Source organism: Carica papaya, chromosome 7 (genome assembly GCF_054855325.1).
Source record: "Carica papaya isolate Zhongbai chromosome 7, ASM5485532v1, whole genome shotgun sequence".
Taxonomy (NCBI): Eukaryota; Viridiplantae; Streptophyta; class Magnoliopsida; order Brassicales; family Caricaceae; genus Carica; species Carica papaya.
Window position 1 is genome coordinate 20,161,949 of NC_142315.1, and position 20,548 is coordinate 20,182,496.

General features: G+C 37.2%; 3 protein-coding genes and 1 pseudogene across 14 annotated transcripts; 1 reads left to right on the forward strand and 3 right to left on the reverse strand.

The window, feature by feature from the left end:
* Window positions 1–759: 759 nt before the first annotated feature.
* On the reverse strand, window positions 760–8,024 carry LOC110821925 (DEAD-box ATP-dependent RNA helicase 39-like). 12 transcript variants are annotated; one of them, XR_015813500.1, is made up of 8 exons: window positions 5,320–8,024; window positions 4,048–5,179; window positions 3,268–3,434; window positions 2,993–3,141; window positions 2,756–2,884; window positions 2,600–2,647; window positions 1,104–1,225; window positions 760–995 (listed from the first exon to the last, which is right to left on the reverse strand). XR_015813500.1 is itself a non-coding variant. In XM_088208088.1 (8 exons), the coding sequence occupies exons 7-8, from the start codon at window positions 2,610–2,612 to the stop codon at window positions 1,748–1,750; spliced, it is 366 nt and encodes a 121-aa protein (XP_088064214.1). In that variant the 5' UTR covers window positions 2,613–2,647; window positions 2,756–2,884; window positions 2,993–3,141; window positions 3,268–3,434; window positions 4,048–4,205; window positions 5,143–5,179; window positions 5,320–7,119; the 3' UTR covers window positions 1,444–1,747. The 12 variants fall into 12 exon arrangements, 1 of the variants encoding a protein (XP_088064214.1); XR_015813497.1 differs by lacking the exons at window positions 760–995; window positions 1,104–1,225 and adding an exon at window positions 1,444–2,100 and having other exon boundaries at window positions 5,320–5,996; window positions 6,219–8,023; XR_015813495.1 differs by lacking the exons at window positions 760–995; window positions 1,104–1,225 and adding an exon at window positions 1,444–2,100 and having other exon boundaries at window positions 5,320–5,575; window positions 5,754–8,023.
* Window positions 8,025–9,730: 1,706 nt separating this feature from the next.
* Window positions 9,731–11,616, reverse strand: LOC110821914 (sugar carrier protein C pseudogene; annotated as a pseudogene).
* A 2,588-nt stretch (window positions 11,617–14,204) lies between these two features.
* On the reverse strand, window positions 14,205–15,308 carry LOC110821933 (Nucleotide-diphospho-sugar transferases superfamily protein). The gene has a single exon (XM_022051909.2). The coding sequence runs from the start codon at window positions 15,306–15,308 to the stop codon at window positions 14,277–14,279; it is 1,032 nt and encodes a 343-aa protein (XP_021907601.1). The 3' UTR covers window positions 14,205–14,276.
* Window positions 15,309–15,621: 313 nt separating this feature from the next.
* Window positions 15,622–19,884, forward strand: LOC110821937 (chaperone protein dnaJ-like protein). Its single transcript, XM_022051916.2, has 5 exons — window positions 15,622–15,759; window positions 16,474–16,605; window positions 17,735–17,807; window positions 19,081–19,151; window positions 19,555–19,884. Exons 1-5 carry the CDS (start codon window positions 15,622–15,624, stop codon window positions 19,708–19,710), a joined length of 570 nt encoding a protein of 189 aa, XP_021907608.2. The 3' UTR covers window positions 19,711–19,884.
* Window positions 19,885–20,548: the final 664 nt, after the last annotated feature.

Genomic DNA, 20,548 nt, shown 5'->3' on the forward strand with positions numbered 1-20,548 from the left:
AGAATTTTCCTATGAGTACTAGAACTCTTAGAAATGAGGATTCTAATTAGATGTTGTTTGATTTTAATTCCTCGAATAACAGTTTTATTTACTAAGGATTTGGTTATTGGTTTTCCTAAGATTTGGAACCACTATTGGAGTCTCTAAACGAAATTGGAAAAGAATTTTAGAACAGTGAGGGTATTTGTTTTCCTAGAGGGATGCAAAGTGAATTCTTAGAAAATTAAATTATCATTTGGTTTCTATTGGATCTAGGATTTGTTATTGACAGTGTATTTATTTGTTGTTTTTCTCATTTTGAAAATTCTCTATATTGAAAATTTTTTCCACTCGAATGATTTTCTTTCTACTTAAAAGATTTATCTTATTTAGGAAATGTTGCTCTTGTTCAGGAAATCTTTCTATTAAATTTTTTTTTTTTAACTAACGAATCTTTTTAATACATGAAAAAAAAAATTCACACTAGGGAATTTCTTCGTTCTAAAAGATTCTTATTGTTTGAGAACTCCTATTTGAGAGAATTCTAGTAACACTTTAGAGACTTTCATTTAGATGAGAAGTTTTCTCCCATTTGAGGCATCAGTTTCAAATGAGAAAGTGTTTATCGCTTTCGAAAATTTTTTTCTCAGTTGGGAGATATTTCCCCCCTTAGGAACTTCTTTCTTAACTTAATGGAGATTATATGTTTTTTTCCTAATAACTTCGTTTGCAATCATTTTAGAATGACTTGATCTAATGAGAAAACCATTTTATTGCTTGTATTCCATCTTTAAAATCCCATAAAGGACGGTATAAAAATCCTCACTTCATTGCCACACAAACCCATTAGTATTTTCTTCCATGGCTCGACAGCTTCTCTTAACGCCAACACCAATAAGCATTTCTGAGGCTGGCCTAACTGCAATTATTCTTCCTTCTCTGTGCCCTTGCCCTTCATGTGTGCTTCAGATACAAGAAAATGGCGTCACTGGGTTGACTGCTCAAGCTCTTATGGCCTATAATACAACACAATAATGAAGTTATAATGCAAGGTGCAGGAATCCATGATTACCCGCCTAGTAATACCAGTGAAATCTTGTTCAGTGGTGATCAGCAGCGAATACCTGTTTGGCAAAAGAACATACTCATGGGCGGCAAATGTCAGCTTCCAGATTTTTCTGATGTAATTCTATGACTCAGTAGGCAACATTGTTACACCGGCAAAATCTCCTTGCCCTCAGCTCACCTGGAAGTAATGACAGAAAACATGAAATTTTTGAAAGCATGATGCTGAGTAGAAACTGTTGTGGTTGCTTCAATGTTTCGAGTTCCATCTTCAGAAACACACTAAAAAAAAGTTTCATCTTTAGAAACTATCGAACTAACAAAACCCTTATCTTAACTCGCTTTTGTGTGATGATAGAAATAATACAGTGAGTTTGATTGTACATATACAAGGAGTCATTACATCTCTATGAATCTACGATTTGCATGCATTGAATCAATAGCACTCCATGCAGGATAATTCTACAAAGAAAGTTGTAGAAAGAGGAAGAACAGTATAAATACCCCCAAGAATTTTTCATATACAAAGCTAACAATAAAGGCATTCTAATGCAAGTTTGATGAAAAAGAAACAAAAAAGAAAAAATAAAAAATCAGGTGTCTCAATGACTGACCGCCCTCTGAACCCAACAACGCCGACTTTTGAAGCTCAACCGGCATTTCTGCCATCTGCCTCGTCCCTCTGACCCCAAGTTCCCCGTTTTTAGTTACCGGCAGTGGGGAGCTTGGCAGATTTTGACACCTTCACTATTCTCTTGGAAGATTCTGATGGAGCTGGTACTTTCACAGATTTCACAACAGAGGACTTTCTTCCTGATGACTTGGAAGGCACAACCTTCTTGTGAACAGTAGGAGGTTTCACTATTGCAGTCTTGTTTTTCTCACTCGAGGCTTTAATTAGTTTCACACTCTTTCCCTTCTCTTGCATTATTCGAGCTCTAGCAACATCCCTACAAACATTATCTGCAGTAAGATACTCCAAGCTCTCGTTCTTCCTTATAGCCTCCTCAATTTGTATAGCCAACATCTGGTCTCTTTTAGCCACCAAACTTGTCACTGTTCATGTAAAAAGGAACAGGATGCTATCAACTACAGGAGTTAGAGCCTCTGCAGCTTCAGAGACTAGGAAGGCCATGAAATTTAAACAAGTTCCTGCTCAAAACAAAGATATGGTTTTACATGGATAAATATCGTTCAGCCTCGGAGTTCCCGTGTCTGGGTTCATGAGGGTTGCTGGGCACACATGGACCATCCTTTTTTCATAAAATCCAACAAAGCACTTTTTTTTTGGAGCTCAGTAAAGCATCATTTTTTTTTAATGGGAGGAGGAAGGACTAATGTAACTTGAGGCAATATGGTAACTTCATTAAGAATGCCTTTAAACTAACCTTAAAACATAAATGGGAATGGAAACTGATGAAGTTAATCTGGCATAATAAATTAACATAAACCATGGAACACTTCGGCTACTAATACATAAATTAGACATCGGTATCTTGCAATTTTAATCAGGTGAGAAGAGAAGAAGTGAGAGCACTTGGAAATTATAGCATACCTTTTGCACCCATACGAGCAGTTCTTCCAGTGCGTGGAGGTAGTCAATCTGAAAATGTGAAAGAATTAGAAAAAAAAAAAAAAAAAGAATCAGAGTTACAAGGAAAGAATGTATTCTAAATAAAACTACAAAAATCAAAAGCATAATGGTGCTTACAGAGTTCAGAGGGAAATCAAACATGATAACATGATCTACATCCAAGTCCAGTCCCATAGCAACAAGGTCTGTGCAGACCAATATTGGGTAATCCACATCATCACTCTTAAATTTCTTAGATTTTCAACCCTGAACAATTATAAAGTAGTTGGGATCTCAAAATAAGCATACGTCTGGAGTTATGGTATTATCTATGATAAATGCACAGAACGTAGGAAGCAAGTATGTCTAGCTCACCTCACCTTTGTTCTGCTGGCACCTCTCCATGGTAATTGACAGTTGAGATCTGATTCTCAGTAAAGAAATGATTCACAGCATGACTAGAGTTCAAAGTTTTACAGAACACTATCAACCCTGTTCCCCGTAGCCAAGCTTGGCTCAAGAACCTGCTTTCACATCACCACTTAACCTCGTAAATTTTCTTGTAAAAAATGCTCTCATGTTGCAGAGGTAAAAAAAATATTAAATGTCATATTTATTCTACAACTCCACTTTTGTAAATAAAACTTAACTGTGATTAGGCCCGCTTAGACGTATAGATATATAAAGCTAACAAGGATTGAATGTGCATCTAGAGTCCCAACCGTTCTTTGTTATCTTCTGTTGAAGAAAGCGCAGTTCTCTTTCAAATTTACAAAATTTGAACATAAAAAGACTAGTCCAACCTCATACTTGTTATCTGCAGCACTATAATGCTGAATTTGAGTATTGGTAAGCATCTGTAGCGAACTACATTTCTTACATAACATAAAAAAAATAGTCTAAGCCCAACAGTATGTACCCACTGTTAGATTATTAAGAATCAGTTAAAATCTATTCTTATCAACTTGCATTTGAATTTTAAAGTTAAGTTTCCTTGAATTATGTAGTAACGAATAAGGGTGGAATTGAGTTTGTGTACAAGATCATTACTTGCACGAAAAAACAAGATCTGTGATTTTAAATTGGTTTATTTAAGTCATGCAAACATGAATGAAAAAGCAGCTGTTTTTCTTGTATCATCTTCTCACAATTTTACCGAAGCACAGAAACAGAGAACTTTGCAGGGTTATGCTCTGTTTCCGTGCCCTCCCTCTCTTTTATTTTTTCTCTCTACAAAAGCTACCTAATTAGTTTTTGAAAGCAACAAATTTTCATGTAAAAATATTACATGGTATCAGAGCTTCTTGTCTCGAGGGATCTGTGAAAAGAATAAAGCCTATTCATCAATTCAAAAATCTCAAAAACCCGTTACAAAAATGGCAACCTGTTCTGGCTCATCTACACCTCCACACTTCAATGGCGAAAATTACCATGTTTGGGCGCTGAAGATGGAGATCTATTTGCAATCACTAAACCTCTGGGATGTAGTTCTCAATGACACCGAGCCACCTCCACTGCGGGACACGACGTCCCTAGCCCAGATCAAAAGGCATGAAGAGGAGGTTATGAAAAGGCCTCGTGCGCTTACCTGCATTCACTTGGTAGTCTCAGATGCGGTATTTAGTAGGATCATGCCCTACAAGACCCCTAAGTCGGTCTGGGACAAAATTAGAGAAGAGTTTGAAGGTGGTACCAGAAACAGAAGAACACAGTTGCTAAAATTGAAAGGAGAATTTGCGATGCTGTGAATGAGAGAAGATGAAACAGTAAGACAGTATTCAACAAAGCTGATGGATGTTGTGAATAAGATAAGGCTGCTGGGAGAAAACTTTCCTGGCTCACGAGTGGTAGAATATATCCTAATTAGTTTACCAGCTCGATTTGAGTCCAAAATCTTTGTGTTGGAGGAGCTGAATGATACTGATACCATCACTGCAACCGACCTTATCAATAAACTGGATTCACAGGAGCAGCGAACCAACATGAGGGAAACCAATTACACAGAAGGAGCCTTGTTCATAAAAGCCAAATCTAGAATTGAGAACAAAGGAAAGCAGACTGGAGAGAAAAGCTCAATCGGGAAGCAACAAGGAAACCAAAACAGAGGTAAGCAATCAAAATTTTCTCCTTGCAAAATTTGTACCTTGACCAACCATCTAGAAAAGGATTGTTGGTACAAGGACAAGAAGGCAATTCAATGCCACTTCTGTAAAAAGCTTGGCTACAAAGAAAGAAACTGTAGGCTGAAGCAAAAGCAGAATGAAGGCCAACCTAAAAGAGAACCTCAACAAGCGAACATCACCGAAGCAATTGGTGAAGTCTCGCCAAACTTGTATGTGGCCTCAAATGAAGTAATAGACGAAGATGACACAAAATGGATCGTTGACAGTGGGTGTACATCCCACATGTGCAAGAACAAGTCCATGTTCACCTATCTAAACAAAGCTCTAAAAGACAAAGTGAGGTTGGAAAATGGCAAGTTCGAGAATGCAGAAGGTAAGGGAACTGTCTCTGTGAATACCCACCTAGGTACACGACATATTACTCATGTGTTTTTTGTACCTACATTAAAGCAAAATTTGCTAAATGTGAATCAAATGACAAATAATGAGTATAAGGTTCTTTTTGAGAATAAATGCTGCAGGATTTATGATCCTGATAAGAAGCAGATTGAAACAGCACCAAAGATAAATCAAAATTACCTGTTGTGCATGAAGAGGCCAGCACACATGGCCTGCTATGCTAGTGCAAATGAGGGTGAAATTTGGCACAGAAGGTTTGGACATTATCATTTGTCCAGCTCGAAGAAGTTGCAAATTGAGAACCTGAGTCTCAATCCCCCTTCACTTGGTGAAACCAACACTGTCTGCGGTGTATGCTAAATGAGCAAGATGCATAGAACACCATTTCTTGCACAAGCCATCACACGAGCAACAGAAAAACTTCAACTTGTTCAGTCTGATAAAGCAGAAGTGTTTGGTAAGTTTAAGGAGTTTAAATTGACTGCAGAAAAGGAAAGTGGGTGTTTGCTCAAAATGTTAAGAACTGATAATGCACTTGAGTATAATTCACTGGAATTCAGACATTTTTGTAGCTCTCAAAGGGATCAAAAGGCAACTGGTTACCCCCTACTCACCGCAGCAAAACGGTGTTACTGAAAGGAAGAACATAACTGTGGTGGAAATAGGGAGATGTCTGATGAATGACAAATACTTGCCCAAGCAGTTCTGGGCTGAAGCAGTAAACACATCTGTTTACTTGCTTAATCAGTTGCCCACTCGGGCCTTGGAGAAGATGACTCCATTTGAAGCTTGGCATGGCAGGAAGCCCGAGACTACCCACATCAGGATCTTTGGCTCAGTTTGTTACAGTCTAATTCCTAATGAAAAAAGAAGAAAGTTAGATGACAAGGGAGAGCTTAGAATTCTCCTCGACTATAGTACAGAAACAAAGGGGTGACGGGTGTATATGCTGAGCTCCAAAAAGCTTATGATTAGGAGAGATGTCGTGATAGATAAAGGCTCACAGTGGAATTGGGTAAAAAACAAAATAAAATGTGATGAGGCAGGAAAACTGGTGACAAGAGGAGATGAATCTGTACCAGCTCCATTCCCTTTTGAATTGGAAAATGATGAGGAAGTTGGAGATGATGGAAGTGCTGATGGAGTTTGGATGAGAAGTCTCTTTAAAATATATGATTCATGTAATTTTTCTTTCAAAGAACCTGCAACCTATCAAGAGGCAGCCACACATTCCTCTTGGAAGGATGTTATGATGGAGGAGATTACTATGATTACAAAGAACAAAACTTGGATTTTGATCCCTAAGCCAGAAGGCAAGAAGATAATCGGTGTCAAGTGGATTTACAGACTCAAGTTGAATCCCGATGACTCTGTAAATCGGCACAAAGCTAAGCTGGTGGTGAAGGGATATGCCCAGACTGCAGGAGTTGACTTTGGGGACACATTCGCTCTAGTTGCAAGACATGAAACCATCAGAATGATCCTGGCAGTAACAACGCATTCAAAGTGGCAGGTTATGCACCAGGACGTCAAGTCTGCAGTCTTAAATGGTGATCTCCAAGAAGAAATTTATGTTGATCAACCAGATGGATTCACTGTTGAGGAAAAAGATGATCATGTTTATCTGCTATATAAGGCTTTGTATGGCCTTAAGCAAGCTCCACGAGCTTAGTACCAGAAGCTGGACGAGTAACTACTGTATTGTGGATTTAAAAGGAGTATGGCTGGAATCTGATCACTGCTATTTATGTGGATGACATACTGGTGACAGGTAATGATCCATGTAAAATGGAAGAATTCAAAGAACAGCTTGAGGAGATGTTTGAGATGTCCAACCTAGGTGAAGTAACATACTTTTTGGGGATGGAAATAAAGCAAGCTCAAGATGGGATTTTTCTGTCTCAAGCAAAGTATGCACGTGAAATACTTAAAAAGTTCAGCTTGATGGAGTATAAAGCTGTCTCTACTCCAATAATTCCAAACTTAAAGTTAACTAAGGATGAAATAGGTGATAAAGTAGATGAGGCAAGGTACAGAAACTTAATTGGAAGCTTGTTGTATCTCACTGTTTCAAGGCCGGATATGCTATTTGCTGTGAGTTTGCTGTCACGATTTATGTCATCTCCAAAACAATATCAAATGGCAGCTGCAAAGCATGTATTGAGGTATCTTAAGGGTACTTAAAATTATGGAATTCTATATGAGACAAAGGGAGAAGGAAGGCTGCTACGCTATACTGACAGTGACTGGGCAGGGAATCTAGATGATGCACGCAGCACTTCTGGTTATTTTTTTTCATTTGGCTCTGGTGTTTTCTCCTGGGCATCTAAAAAGCAAGAAGTGGTCGCTCAATCTACAGCTGAAGCTGAATATATTGCTGTTGCAGGTACTGCAAATCAGGCGGTGTGGCTAAGGAAAGTAATGCATGATCTAAAGCTGGATGCATCTCTGCCAACCGAAATTTTGGTGGATAATAAGTTGGTCATTGCAATTGCTAAGAACCCAGTGATGCATGGTCGAACCAAGCACATTAATGTGAAGTTCCATGCAATTAGAGATGCTGAAAAGAGTGGTGAAATCAAGCTTACTTATTGGTCATCCGATGAGCAACTGGCGGACATTCTGACAAAGCCGCTTGGAAAAGGGAAATTCGAAATGATGAGAAGGAAGTTAGGAACTGTAGGGACTAATTCTTAAGGGGGAGTGTTAGATTATTAAGAATCAGTTAAAATTTATTTTTATCAACTTGCATTTGAATTTTAAATTTAGATTTCTTTGAATTATGTAGTAACCGGATAAGGGTGGAATTGAGTTTGTGTACAAGATCATCACTTGCACGAAAAAACAGGATATGTGATTGTAAATTGATTTATTTAAGCCATGCAAACATGAATGAAAAAGCAGCCATTTTTCTTGTATCATCTTCTCACAATTTTACCGAAGCACAGAAACAGAGAACTTTGCAGGGTTATGCTCTGTTTCTGTGCCATCTCTCTCTCTCTTACTTTTTCTCTCTACAAAAGCTACCTAATTAGTTTTTGAAAGCAGCAAATTTTCATGTAAAAATATTACGCCCACCATGGTTAATCAAAGGGCATGATTCTAATTGCATTAAGAAAAAATAAAAATAAAAACAAAACCATCGCCAGCCACTTATTCTGCCATTTTCCTTCTAACAAAATCAATCCATCACTTTAAACCTTATCATTCAGACAAAACAAACTGAACATCAAGACATTAAATATCTGGATCGTGCATTGCTGCAACATATCAGCATGCACCTAATAGAGAGTTGATAAGCAAAGAAATATCAGGTTACACATTACAATTGTTTTATTGCCAATAAGCAGCCAATTGAAAATAAATGATAAAGGACGAAAATAACCTGTAAAAATGCTTCTAGCTTGTTTCCAGAACCTGCAAGTTTGATAAAATCATGGCGAGCTGATGCTGACTTTCCCGAATGCACTAACCCTTCGAACTCCTCATCAATCAGCTTTTGACTGCCTGAAAGACCTCAAACAGTAAACTTTACAAATTCTTTCCAAAACACGCCAGGTAGGAGAACATTTATTCAAGAGTTTCAAAGTGCAGCAAGATCACTATTGAGGATTTCAGTTCTCTACTTTTGTTCTGAAAACGACAAATAATAAATGCCAAATAGGTTACCATTAGCGTGGAGAAATATTTATGAAGAAGGAAATATAATTGTTCATAACAGAGCCTTATCTGCCTGGAGAAGAGAAAATAGGCATATTATAATGGCCATAAAAGACATGCCGGTTACCTTTTAAGAGCTGCAGAAAGGAAAAGCATTATACAGCAGAGCATGGCCGCAACCAACAATATAAATTTTCATTTGGCATGCAAACCCTCCCCCCTGCAAAGTCAGCATACCTTTGTCATTGTTGCGGTGACCAGACTAGTTTGAAATACATGGCCATTTGGTTTTGATGCACAGTGTTTTAGTGGCCCAAGAAACTTTCTTATATCAGGACCAAAACAAAGATCGAGCATGGTGTCTGCCTCATCCAACGCCTACTAAAGAATTGCCAACATTATGAAGTGAACCAAATTGCATCAACAGACACCTATAAATGTATATACATTTTTTTTTAAATAAGCTTATAAATGTATACATATCAAACAACCACAATTTTCACATAACGCATGCACACCTGTAGCTGTTCGGGTCCTGGTGTTCGTCTTTGTCCTTTTGATTCACATGAGGATAATGTAGAACGAGAGAGAAAGAAAGGCCAGCAGAGGAGCTGGGTTTTTGAAATAAAATAAGTTTTCCCCACGCTCGATGAGACTAACGAAATTTTAAAATTTTAATGGAAGTATATTTTTCGAAAATTATATATTTATTTTAGTGAATTATCATCATAATAATAATTTTTTATAATGGATTTATTGTATTTGAAGTAATTAAAATATTTTAGATCTCAAATTAGATGGGTTTTTGTGTGCTCTGAGACCATATTCCTAAGCTTCACCAATTGTTATGTTAACAATCTTTATTGCCTATACATTAACCCTGGAAAGGAATGCTTAAGCAAATTCACTTATAACAACAGCAAGGAAAGAAAGTTGGAATTAACTCAAAAATCAAATTATTCTGAGTACAAAAAAATTAACAATGAATGGCAGAAAATACATTTAAAAAAAAAAGCGCAAGTAAAAAATGCTTAAGATACTTGACCAGCCTAGACTAGACTAACTCCAGAGACCGTGGAGTTTTGCCGTCATGTTGTGGTTCATCTCCAGGCACGAATTTCTTCCAGAACCAATGTTTGCCCCAGACGGTGGACATATTTTCAATGGGGACGCCCTTGGTCTCCGGCAGCAAGAAGAAGATGAAGGTGGTCATGATGGCAACGAAGAAAGCGAACATGAAGAAGAGGCCGAATTTCATTCTGCAGAGCAAGCTGAGGAAGAGTTGAGCGATCAGGAAAGTAAACAACATGTTCACCGACACTGTTATGCTCTGCGTCGCCGATCGGATTCCTAGAGGTGACATCTCACTCGGCACCAACCATCCTAGAGGCCCCCACGACCACGCAAATGCCGCCACGAACATACATATGAACACCACTACCAGCACTGCATACCACGTAGCTAGTTGAGTCGTCCCTCCGCTCACTCCAAATTTCCACCATATCAGTGCTGCTACCAGAACCTGGCATACAAACATCTGCACTCCACCTTGAAGGAACAGAAATCTCCTTCCCCACTTATCAGTTCCGTAGATAGATATACTGGTTGCAAACACATTAACCAATCCAGTAATGACAGAGGAGAGAAGAGAAGCACTGCCTCCAAATCCTAAAGTTTTGAAAAGCACGGGAGCGTAGAACATGACGACGTTGATACCAGTTATCTGTTGAAACAGAGGAATAAAGATAGCCATGATCAACTGAGGACGATGACGCCTCTCCCTCAATTTCCTCCATGGATGTTCCACGGCCTTTGCAGCCTCGCTCGCGGACACCAAGTCTCTGAACTCTGCCTCAACTTCCTCGTCGCTAACGCCGCGAATGCGTCTGAGCATGCCGCGAGCCTGCTCCGCTTGGCCCTTCTCGAGCATGGAGTTGGGGGTATTGGGGAGAAACAGAGCAGAGAGGAAGACGAAGAGTGCGGGGACTGCTGCGCAACCCAAGCTCAGACGCCATCCCAAGTCGCCGGCGATTTTCGCAGTGAAGTAGTTGATGATGTTGGCAGCGAGAATGCCGATGGTGATTGACAACTGGAAGACAATGTTGAGACGACCTCGGTGCTTGCAGGGAGCCATCTCGGAAACATAGACTGGGACGGATTGAATGGAGAAACCAACGCCGCAGCCCAAGAGAAGACGGCCGATGATGAGCATGGCCAGGTTTCTGGAACCCGCGTTAATGGCAGCTCCGGCGAGAAAAACTAAACCGCCGAGCAGCATGGAAGTTTTTCTTCCGCACTTCCTGGTGATCCATGAAGCAAAAAAGGAAGTGACGAGTGCAGCCAGATAGAGAGAAGAAGTGAAGAGGGTGAGGTTGGTATCGTCGAACTTGCAGTACTGATTGGTGGAAGTATCCAACTCCTCCTTCCTGTAAACGGATGGGAAAAATTTTTGCAGAAACTGAGGCATGGACGTGACGCCACCAGATATACCGATGTCATACCCGAAAGTCAATCCACCCATGGCGGCGACTATGCAGGTAATTACGACGTAAGCAGTGAGGTTTCCTGGGTAATTTTTTGAATTGTTATCTCCGCCGCCAGCAGCAACGAAGCCACCAGCCATAGCTGTTTTTATACGTGTATAAACGTATCAGCAAAATACTTAGAAGATGTATGTATTACGCGCAGAGGTCAGAAGATTTAAGATGGATGAGAGAGGAATAGAAATCAGGAGTGAATGAAAAGAAAGTGAGGGAGTATGGTGTATTATATAGAGGCATGATTAAAGGAATCCGATTAGAACTCTAACGGAGGAGCAGCTCCTTTTCTGTTCGGATGAGAAGAAATACGCAATGCATGCATAAAATACATTTATGCTGAATTACCAAAAATAAATATATATTCACTTATTATATTTTATATTTATGTAGGAGTAATTTGTTTAATTATAGCGAGATTAGTTCTATAATTTATGAATGTAGATAATTCCTAGTCCAAAGATTTTCCGCAGAAATAGTAATGGGTTGCTATTTGGGCCAATCAGGACTTTTTGTGACCCAAAACCTGTCGCCATCTGGTGACTTTATCGTAATCCAAACCCAGCATGAAATTGCTGCAACCGACAAATTGCAGAAAATAAAAATTGCAAATGGCTTTCCTCCATTTTTCAGATTCTCAAAACCCATCCTCCACTGGGGTTTTGCGAGGGTTTAGGCCACAATGTCTCAACCTTTTGCCTTCCACCTCGTACTTAACCAATACAGATGGATATTTAGGTTTTTCGTGTGGGAAAAACTATTAGCCAACGTTCGCGATTCAGATCTACGGTGGTGAATGGCGGTGGTCGGTTGTTGCCCCAGGAGGACTCATTGAATAATCCAATAGATATGGTGGTTGGGATCCCTGGCAGAGTTCCTCGACACATTGAGAATGGAAACATGGTTTATGGTGACGTCGAATGCTCGGTGAGCATCCCAACAAATTTTACCCGAACTCACATTTTAGAAAGTATTTCCTCTCCTGGAGCTGTGCATTCTGTATTGATATTAGGGAACTTGTAAGAAAATATGAAAATATAAGAATTTGTGAATAAATAAATAAATAAAATAAAAGAAATACACCAATGCATAAGAATAAATGAAATAAATAAGAAAGAGCGTGTTAAGGAAAATAAGCGAGTTTCAAATAATTAAGGTTAAAATTTAGAGAGAGATCAAAATTTAATCAAAATAAAGGCATTATAATGGACAAAGATTTAATTAGCAATCATTTGTAACAAAGAGAAATAAGGGGCAAATAGGTAATAAAATGAGCAAAAAATAGTGGGAATATATGTTGAGAAAAATTGCAAGATAAGTAGGAGAGGAAAAGAAATAAAGAGTGTCAAAAAGGTATGAAGGAGGAGTGTATACTTGTGTGACCACCGAAATTTGCAGATAGTATTGATGAACTCTACCCATGGATAGATGATTACCTCAATAAGATGTGACTGAAAAGTCTCATATCGAACGTAGTTAGAAAATCGATTTGTATAGTATTCTCTTAATGAATGTTATTGTTTATACACAATTTGTGATAAATATTTAGTTCTCCTATTTATGTGGTAAAGTGATCTCTTATGGCCTTATTGATACCGATAGAAACAATATCGTACAATAACATCATTTGATGAGTGAAAATAAAAGTACATAATTATATTAAAAAAAATAAGATTATGTGATAAATTAAATTATTAGTAAAATTATAAGTAACATAGGAAGTGGAAGTTTATGTGAATCATTGTATGTGACAATTATGTGGAATGTGAATGAGAAAAAAAAAAAAGTAAAATAAGAATTAATAAATATGAATAAAAAGAAAATTTATAGTTGTAATAGTAAAAAGATATAGAAAAAGAAAAATAATAAGAATTTGTATCCGAAAATAAAATTTAATAACAGAATCACATTTCATAATGACGTAGACATAGTCTGGGCATATCCCTTCACCACCAGCCTAGCTTTGTGCCGATTTACAGAGCCATCGGAATTTAACTTGAGTCTGTAAATCTACTTGACACTGATTATCTTTTTGCCTTCTGGCTTAGGGATCAAAGTTCAAGTTTTGTTCTTTGTGATCATAGCAATCTCTTCCATCATAGCATCATTCCAAGAGGAATGTGTGGCTGCCTCTTGAAAGGTTACAGGTTCTTTGAAGGCAAAATTGCATAATATTTAAAAAAATAATTATAATAAATTTTATTATAAAATTTTCAACAATTTTTAAAAATTAAAATGTTTTCTTAAAATTTTATTTATGTTAGTATATTTTTTTTTTTACTTTCTGTGAATTTTAGTTAATTATCTCTGTAAATAATAATACTAGTACATTGGTACTAAACAAATGAAGTTCACCCAAATTCGTTGTAAAAATTTTTAGATTAAGAAAATACTCTAAGGGTTTAGATAAGAACTTTGGAAGTTATATTCTAAGGGTACCATTAAATTTTTGTACCATAACCTTAAATGTTGTATCTCATGTTGTTTTGTATGTATATACTACTACCATGGTAAGGGATGGATAATAAACTTTGCATGTATATTTCTATTTATATACTATTCTCACTTGAGAATGTCAAACGTAACAAAAAAAGTATATTTGTAGTGACCAAATAAATTATACAACTAATTGTTTAATTATATTAAACTATATGATCTAATGAGAGAGTTAATGATTAGCTTAATAGTGTATATAAATAGAAATGCAGAACCATTAGAGCATAATATTTTCATAATTAAAGTAGTTAAATTAGAAAATATATATATTTAATCGTATTAAATAAATTGATTTAAAATTTTCACTAAATCAAATTAAATTTATGGTGAAAAAAAAAAAAAAAAAGAGGGGGGAGGGGTTGAATATATGTCTAAATCTGAACGCACTTCTTCCTTTGATAATTCATAATTTTGTTTTCTAAAATGATACGATAGAATTAATATTTAATATTGATCACAAAACACCAGCTTCCCACCTTTGTTACACATACCTTGCTCCCCGACTGAATTAACAACCTTCCCGTAGCTATACCTCAATGGCATCTTCCCCATCACCCTGTGGTATTTCCTTATACACTCTCCTCTTCTCCTTCTATGTTCGCCTCTCCTACTACTCAACCCCACCTCCCTTACTTTGCTCCCCTTTCCACCATCTCTCAACCCCAGCGCTCCATCTTCATCACCATCTTCGTTCCGCGCATCTCCCCAGTCTCTTGCTCTCTCCGTTCCTACCAGAATCGGCCCTGCGTTTATCTCCTCCGCTACCACAAAGTTCATCAATATATCCTCGCAGTTACGCATCTCGTCAACTATGTTCCTCATCCGTCTCCTCTCTGCTCCCCCCTCGCAGCTATACTTGAACAAATAATCGCTTTTTAACACCATGAACTTGGTCAGCACGATCGAGTATTTGTCCGGGTGCACCGTGTAAATCCACTCCTTCCTTGACAGATCAATCTCATGAGATCTCGCGAAAGCCCCGATCAGTCGGTCGGGATTCGATCTCCATATCCTGAAAGCGAATTTCACCGACTTCGGATCGATTTCCACGTCGTCGTCGCTGATTAAAACGGCGCCGGTCTCAATCGATGGTCTGGGAAGGAATCGGGCATTGAGGCTGCTTGAGGATTGACGAATAAGAGAGATTGAAGCCGTGGCGGAGGAGGAGAGAGTGAGATTGTGCGCCAATTCGGCCAGGGTTTGGGCCGGGGTGGAAGGGTTTCCCCAGAGCACGAGTACCGATGACACGATTGGGGAGGCTGCGTATGCCGCGGATATGGACAGGAGGAGCGGGATCCGGGAAGTGGAGTAGCCATTGATGAGGACCGTAACTTGATCTGATCGGAGGGTTCGTGAGTCCCTCTGATACGCCGGATCACATGAGGCTAAAGGGACAGCTCGAACAGGCAAAACACCGAGAGATAGCCAGGCAAGCAGCAAGAGAGAGATGCAGTTTCTTTGTTCGGCAACTTTCATTTCCCGCCAATACCTTGCACCGTCTAGATCAGATGAACTTCCCCTCTAAACAGAACAGAAAACAGAGCACGTTGTGGCAATTTTGTAGTTTTATTGACCTCCAGGTCTATTTTTCCCACTTTTTTTTTTTTTTTCCGGATGGTACTGTTTAATTTAAGAAGAGGTGGTAATTTTGTAATTAGATGCGAAATTGGTGGCCAGTCTTGTTTGCCCGTCAGGTATCAGGAATCAGGATAATGTAGAACCGGGGGGCGGGGGGGAGAGGGGGAGGGGATAGGGAGGAAGGGCCGGGAAGGAGCTGGTTTTTGGGAAAATGGCGATGTGTATGGTGGCTCCCAAGCTCAGTAATCTAGGGGCGATTGTTTCGTTCCCGTCAAGTAATAGAGGACAGTGGCAAAGGTGCTCGCTTATGCCAGTATATTGTGCGCCCTTGCAGGAAGTCCGGCAAGAGGTAGGTGTTATTATATATATATATATATATGTATGTACCTGATCATATATGTATTTTAATATTTTAGTAGTGGGATGTTAACTAACTCATTAGTTGGCTCTTGAATTATGTGGGCAAAAACCTTCTACTTGTTCCTCCCACTTAAAATAGTTTATCATTCGTCTTCAAGTAACGTATACGAATGTGTCCGTGGTTTACATTACTTGGATATTGTTTGGCCTAAATTTGATGTCAATTGATATACACTCCTAAACTGATTTTGATAAAGATGGTGTGAACCTTTATGCTCAAGATAAAACCAGCTGAAAAAGTTTGAATTTTTATGATTTGCCCATTTGGCTATAGCAATAATTACACTTGGCTGATCAAGCTATGTGCGTACTAATGGCACACGTCTCGGATGTTGGTCTTGTCCATTTCTCATTTTGCTCTGTCACTTCAATTGCTTTACCTTGTCTATTTATTAAGTTGTCTGATCATGAACTTGCTGGAGTAATTCCAAGGTCGGTGTAACACCTATATCATCTGTTCCTTTCAAGGCTCGTCGAAGCAACCTGCATCTCCATTAATATATGAACATATATTTAGGAAAGAACAAAACATAACATAATTGCAAAAAAAGTGAATATTTTAGAGCTCTGGTTGCTAAACAACTCTCTCAATTTGTTTTCCTTATAACATGGCAAATCATTCTCTCATGTCATTGCCTTAAAGGTCGATGTGGGGATTATGTGTGAACCTTGCAACGGTAAAGGATGGTTACTTTGTGACTTTTGTGAAGGACAAAAAATCAACGTGAAAGCGGCCAATAAGCGGATCTACCGTCGATGTCCATCTTGTAGAGCTGTAAGTACTTCAAAAATTCTTTTGGAAGATTTTGAGTAGAAAGTAGAATGGCAAAGTTAAACTAGAAACTAGATGCTTATGGTTTACTTGCTTAGTTGATAAAGTAGCATGGTCTTAGTTAATATTGGTGTCTATTTTACATGTAAGCTTCAGATCAATAAAGGTTATATGTGAAATTAGAAGAGATATTAATGACCCCTTGATTTTCTGAAAAATGGCTGTCAATTTCTAGTAAAGCCTTGCAAGAATAAATTTAATTAAATTTCAACAGAGCATTTAGAAAGGGTATTTGGATTGCCGGAGTTTAAAAAGCACTACTCAAGTATGTAAACAATTTTTTTATCTCAGAGAGTCTTTGGTTCATTATTTTAGCACTACAAGTGCATAGGATTCTTAGCTCCACTGAGATTTAAGTTTGTAATGGTTTAGGGAAAAAAGTGTTTGGATACTTAATTTTTTATTTCTAACTTTTAAGCTCTAATAAGCTATTAGGTGTTTGATAAAAATGAAGATTTTAGTAAAATGTCTAAAAATGATAAAATTGATTTGTATTTTAAATAAGAAATATCAAAGTATGTGTTTTGTTTTGATAATGAATTTTTTGGTCAAAATTAATGGTAGAAAGAGATTTTAGTTTTCCACTAAAAGCTTTCACAAGGGAAAAAAATTGGCATGGGAGCTTTTATTTTTTTTATTATTTTGTATAAAAGCTCTGTAACTTTTTGAATTTCTATGGGTAACCTGAATGTGGTAAAGCTTATTTTTTTACCAAAAAATGTTTTAAGCTCTTTGACCACAAAAATTAGCCAAATATGCTTTTAAGCCTCTATGATTTAAAAGCTTGTTGGAGTTTAAGGTCTTGTGCGCTTAAGAAACTGAAAAAAAAAAAAGCCAATTCAAGCACCTCTTTGGAATTTCCTATTTCCAAAATTCAACTTAGTGATGGCTCTTGATATAATTTTCTGAGGATTTCACTTTTTCACCTCAATAATTGTATTATCATATATAGAGAGTTTGAATGCTATTAAGTTAACCTCCATATGAATATTGATATCCACAAATTGTGAAGATTCCTCAAAGATAGAGAGGATGGGTATCCTCATCTTATACTTAAAAACTTTTGTCACAGGTTGGGTACGTTTTATGTTCAAAGTGCAAAGTTTTCAAGTGTGTAACTTTCCCTGATTCCAGTGATGGTGATGGTACATCTTTCTAAGCTTCCTGTTGATAAAAAATACATCATTGGCAATGTAATTCTCAGGGCCATATTCAGGTCCCTTTTCTGTTCATTCTGTATTATTCTTTTTCACCTCAAGAAGAAATTGTTTGAAGAGGTATGTACATAATCTGTGTTCGGGTCTACAGTGCTGGTTGATTGGCCAATTGTCTTGCTTGTGTATCACTTTATTGATGTAAACAGAGCAACTGTGATAGCCATGTTCAGTGACTTTCATTTATAATTGCAGAATACGGTGTTACTCTTACTTTTAACTGAGGGGTGTAGTTTTTACAAATTCGTCTAAGCTCACTGGGTCAATGGCTGTTTTATAATTTTATTAAGTTCTGGGTGCACTATTGATGTTTATTACTTGCTTTGCTTTATGATGTGAATCCTGTGCTTAGTGAGTCTGCAGAAAACCTTTTAACTTTTAAGCCTCTGTATTTGCAATTTTCTCCCCAAAAATTGGTTGGCTATGGTCACTATGAACTGCAATCCTCACGTCAAAATCCTTCTTTTGCATCCGACCTTTTCTCTGCATTCTCAATTATGGCAGCAACGAATACCAGGGTTATGTTCATCATGACATGAAGACATAACTAGTAAGAATATGCAAAAAGAATGTTGGACTTAAGTTCTAAAATTTCTTACAAAAGGGAAAATATTATCAAAGCCTTAAATTAATCTTGTTTTTGCTAGGTTTTTCTTTTTCAAGGACTATCTTATGGATTCTTTTGGTACTAAGAATAGAAGATTATATCTACCTAATTGATCATGTTGCAAATAAATAATAAAATTTAAATTCTTGCAGTACTAAGTATAGAAGGTGAAGATTGGACCTAGTTGATCATTCAACCAGTAAATTTAAAACTTAAACTTCTTTTAGTATTAGGTATAGAAGGTCAACATTGACCTAGTTGATCGTGCGACAAGTGTGTGCTAAAACTTGAATTATTTGTTCTCGATTTTTTTTTTTAAATTTTTTTCTTTCTAATGAAAAATTACTTCGTGGCTAGCCTCAGTATATCTAGGTCCACCATTTGTTCTACTTTCTGTAGGATTAGAAGTAAGTGGTTGGAGATCTTGTGTATTTTGCTTAAAGTCATTTTTTTCTTAGTGGGAAAGATTTGAAGATGTTATAGATATTTTCACCAATTACTTGTTACAATACTTGTGGCAAACTCTAGGTGCCTTGTGAACACAAAGTTTTCCTTTTGGACTACCATCTGATTAGTTTCTAAAACGACAATGTGTAGGTAGAATGATATGTAGCTGGATATGCAGCTGTGCTCGGCTTAGGTTTCCATGGAGGCTGTTGCATCATACGGTTAAGATTCTCTCCCTCGAGAAACGGAAATGTCATTTATTCCTAAGTCTTTGAATGCTGCCAAATTAATGAAACATGAATGCACATGCGATGGGGATCATTAAATATAACTTTCTATAGGGATGTCATGTGGGGGTCTATTTTATCGGATCTTGCTTTACCCTTTTGACTTTTGACTCCTTATCATATGGGCTGGCTCATCTCTCCTTGATAGTTTAAAAAGATTGATTAGTCACTGTTGGCATGTGAATGAATCTATGCATGTGACTTGAGAAATAAAGGTTTTACTAATGTTACTGCATGATGCAAATGGCTGCATTGATTCATTAAAGTACTTTATAATATACTTGTTTCCGTATTCAAACTTATAGGATGCTGTACTTGTTTGTCATATCCATTTTAGTTAGGAACTCATCTGTCTACTGACATTGACAAGAGGACTGTGAAGCTGTCCATCCGTATTGTACTCATCATTGATCTTACTTCTGGTAATCTGCCATATATATCTAAACGATGGCGAGCTATCCGGATTGATATTGGAAATTTTTTTTTTTTATAGTCATCATGGATGGATCTGGTTCTCTCTCTGCCAGAGCCTATTCATCAAAAATTATCTTCTATTTTGTTGTCAATTTAGCATTTAATATTTTAAGAATTGTTTCTGTAGAATAATTGAAAACGTACAAATGGGAGGTTCTATTTATGAATCATATCAGATCTGTAATTAATATAATTGCACCTTCGCATAGGTGATGTTGGATAGTCTAATTATTTGCTAAGAAAGAGATGGGAGTTGAGGGGATTCCTTTCATCAGCTCTTTCTTTATAATTTATCATATGTTCTCTGCATTTTTTATGCCATTAAGAATTTCATTTCATAGTTGGAACAAGTGATTTTTTTGGGTAGAATTCATTCTAACATCTTTACTTTTGTGAAGTCATTTCCATTTAGAGCCTCAATTGTTTTAGAATACCCTCATTTGTTTTACGAACATAGGAATTAAACAAATAAACTAACTTGTCTTTCAGACCATGATAGTTAAAACTGCATTATCTTACTTCACCAAGGTTCCATTTGGTTTAAGCATATTAAATTCTCATTTAACTTTTATATTTTAACAATTGGATATGTAAAAAGTAATCATTTACATAGCTGATGCATTATTGAATAAGTTCCTCTCATATGTTCAATTTTATAATGATAGATTTATATTCCCATTCGTCCAAGAAAGAATTGCAAAAATAGTTAACTCGACTTGAATATAAAATTGACTCACAACTAGAATATTATTTTCATCTAAATTTCTATATTATTTACGTTGTGATCATTTTCTTATCCATGAAATTGAAATTTGAATCAGACTAAACTTATAGTTTATTTGGGTTGCATTTTGTAT

What these genes read in the sequence shown, in the direction of transcription:
- LOC110821937 (XM_022051916.2), top strand. Translation starts at nt 15,622, where the DNA reads ATGGCGATGTGTATGGTGGCTCCCAAGCTCAGTAATCTAGGGGCGATT. An exon ending in GATGTCCATCTTGTAGAGCT is followed by an intron (nt 16,606 to 17,734) that starts GTAAGTACTTCA and finishes CTTTTGTCACAG; the next exon opens with GTTGGGTACGTTTTATGTTC. An exon ending in GGAGGCTGTTGCATCATACG is followed by an intron (nt 19,152 to 19,554) that starts GTTAAGATTCTC and finishes TATCCATTTTAG; the next exon opens with TTAGGAACTCATCTGTCTAC.
- LOC110821933 (XM_022051909.2), bottom strand. Translation starts at nt 15,308, where the DNA reads ATGAAAGTTGCCGAACAAAGAAACTGCATCTCTCTCTTGCTGCTTGCC.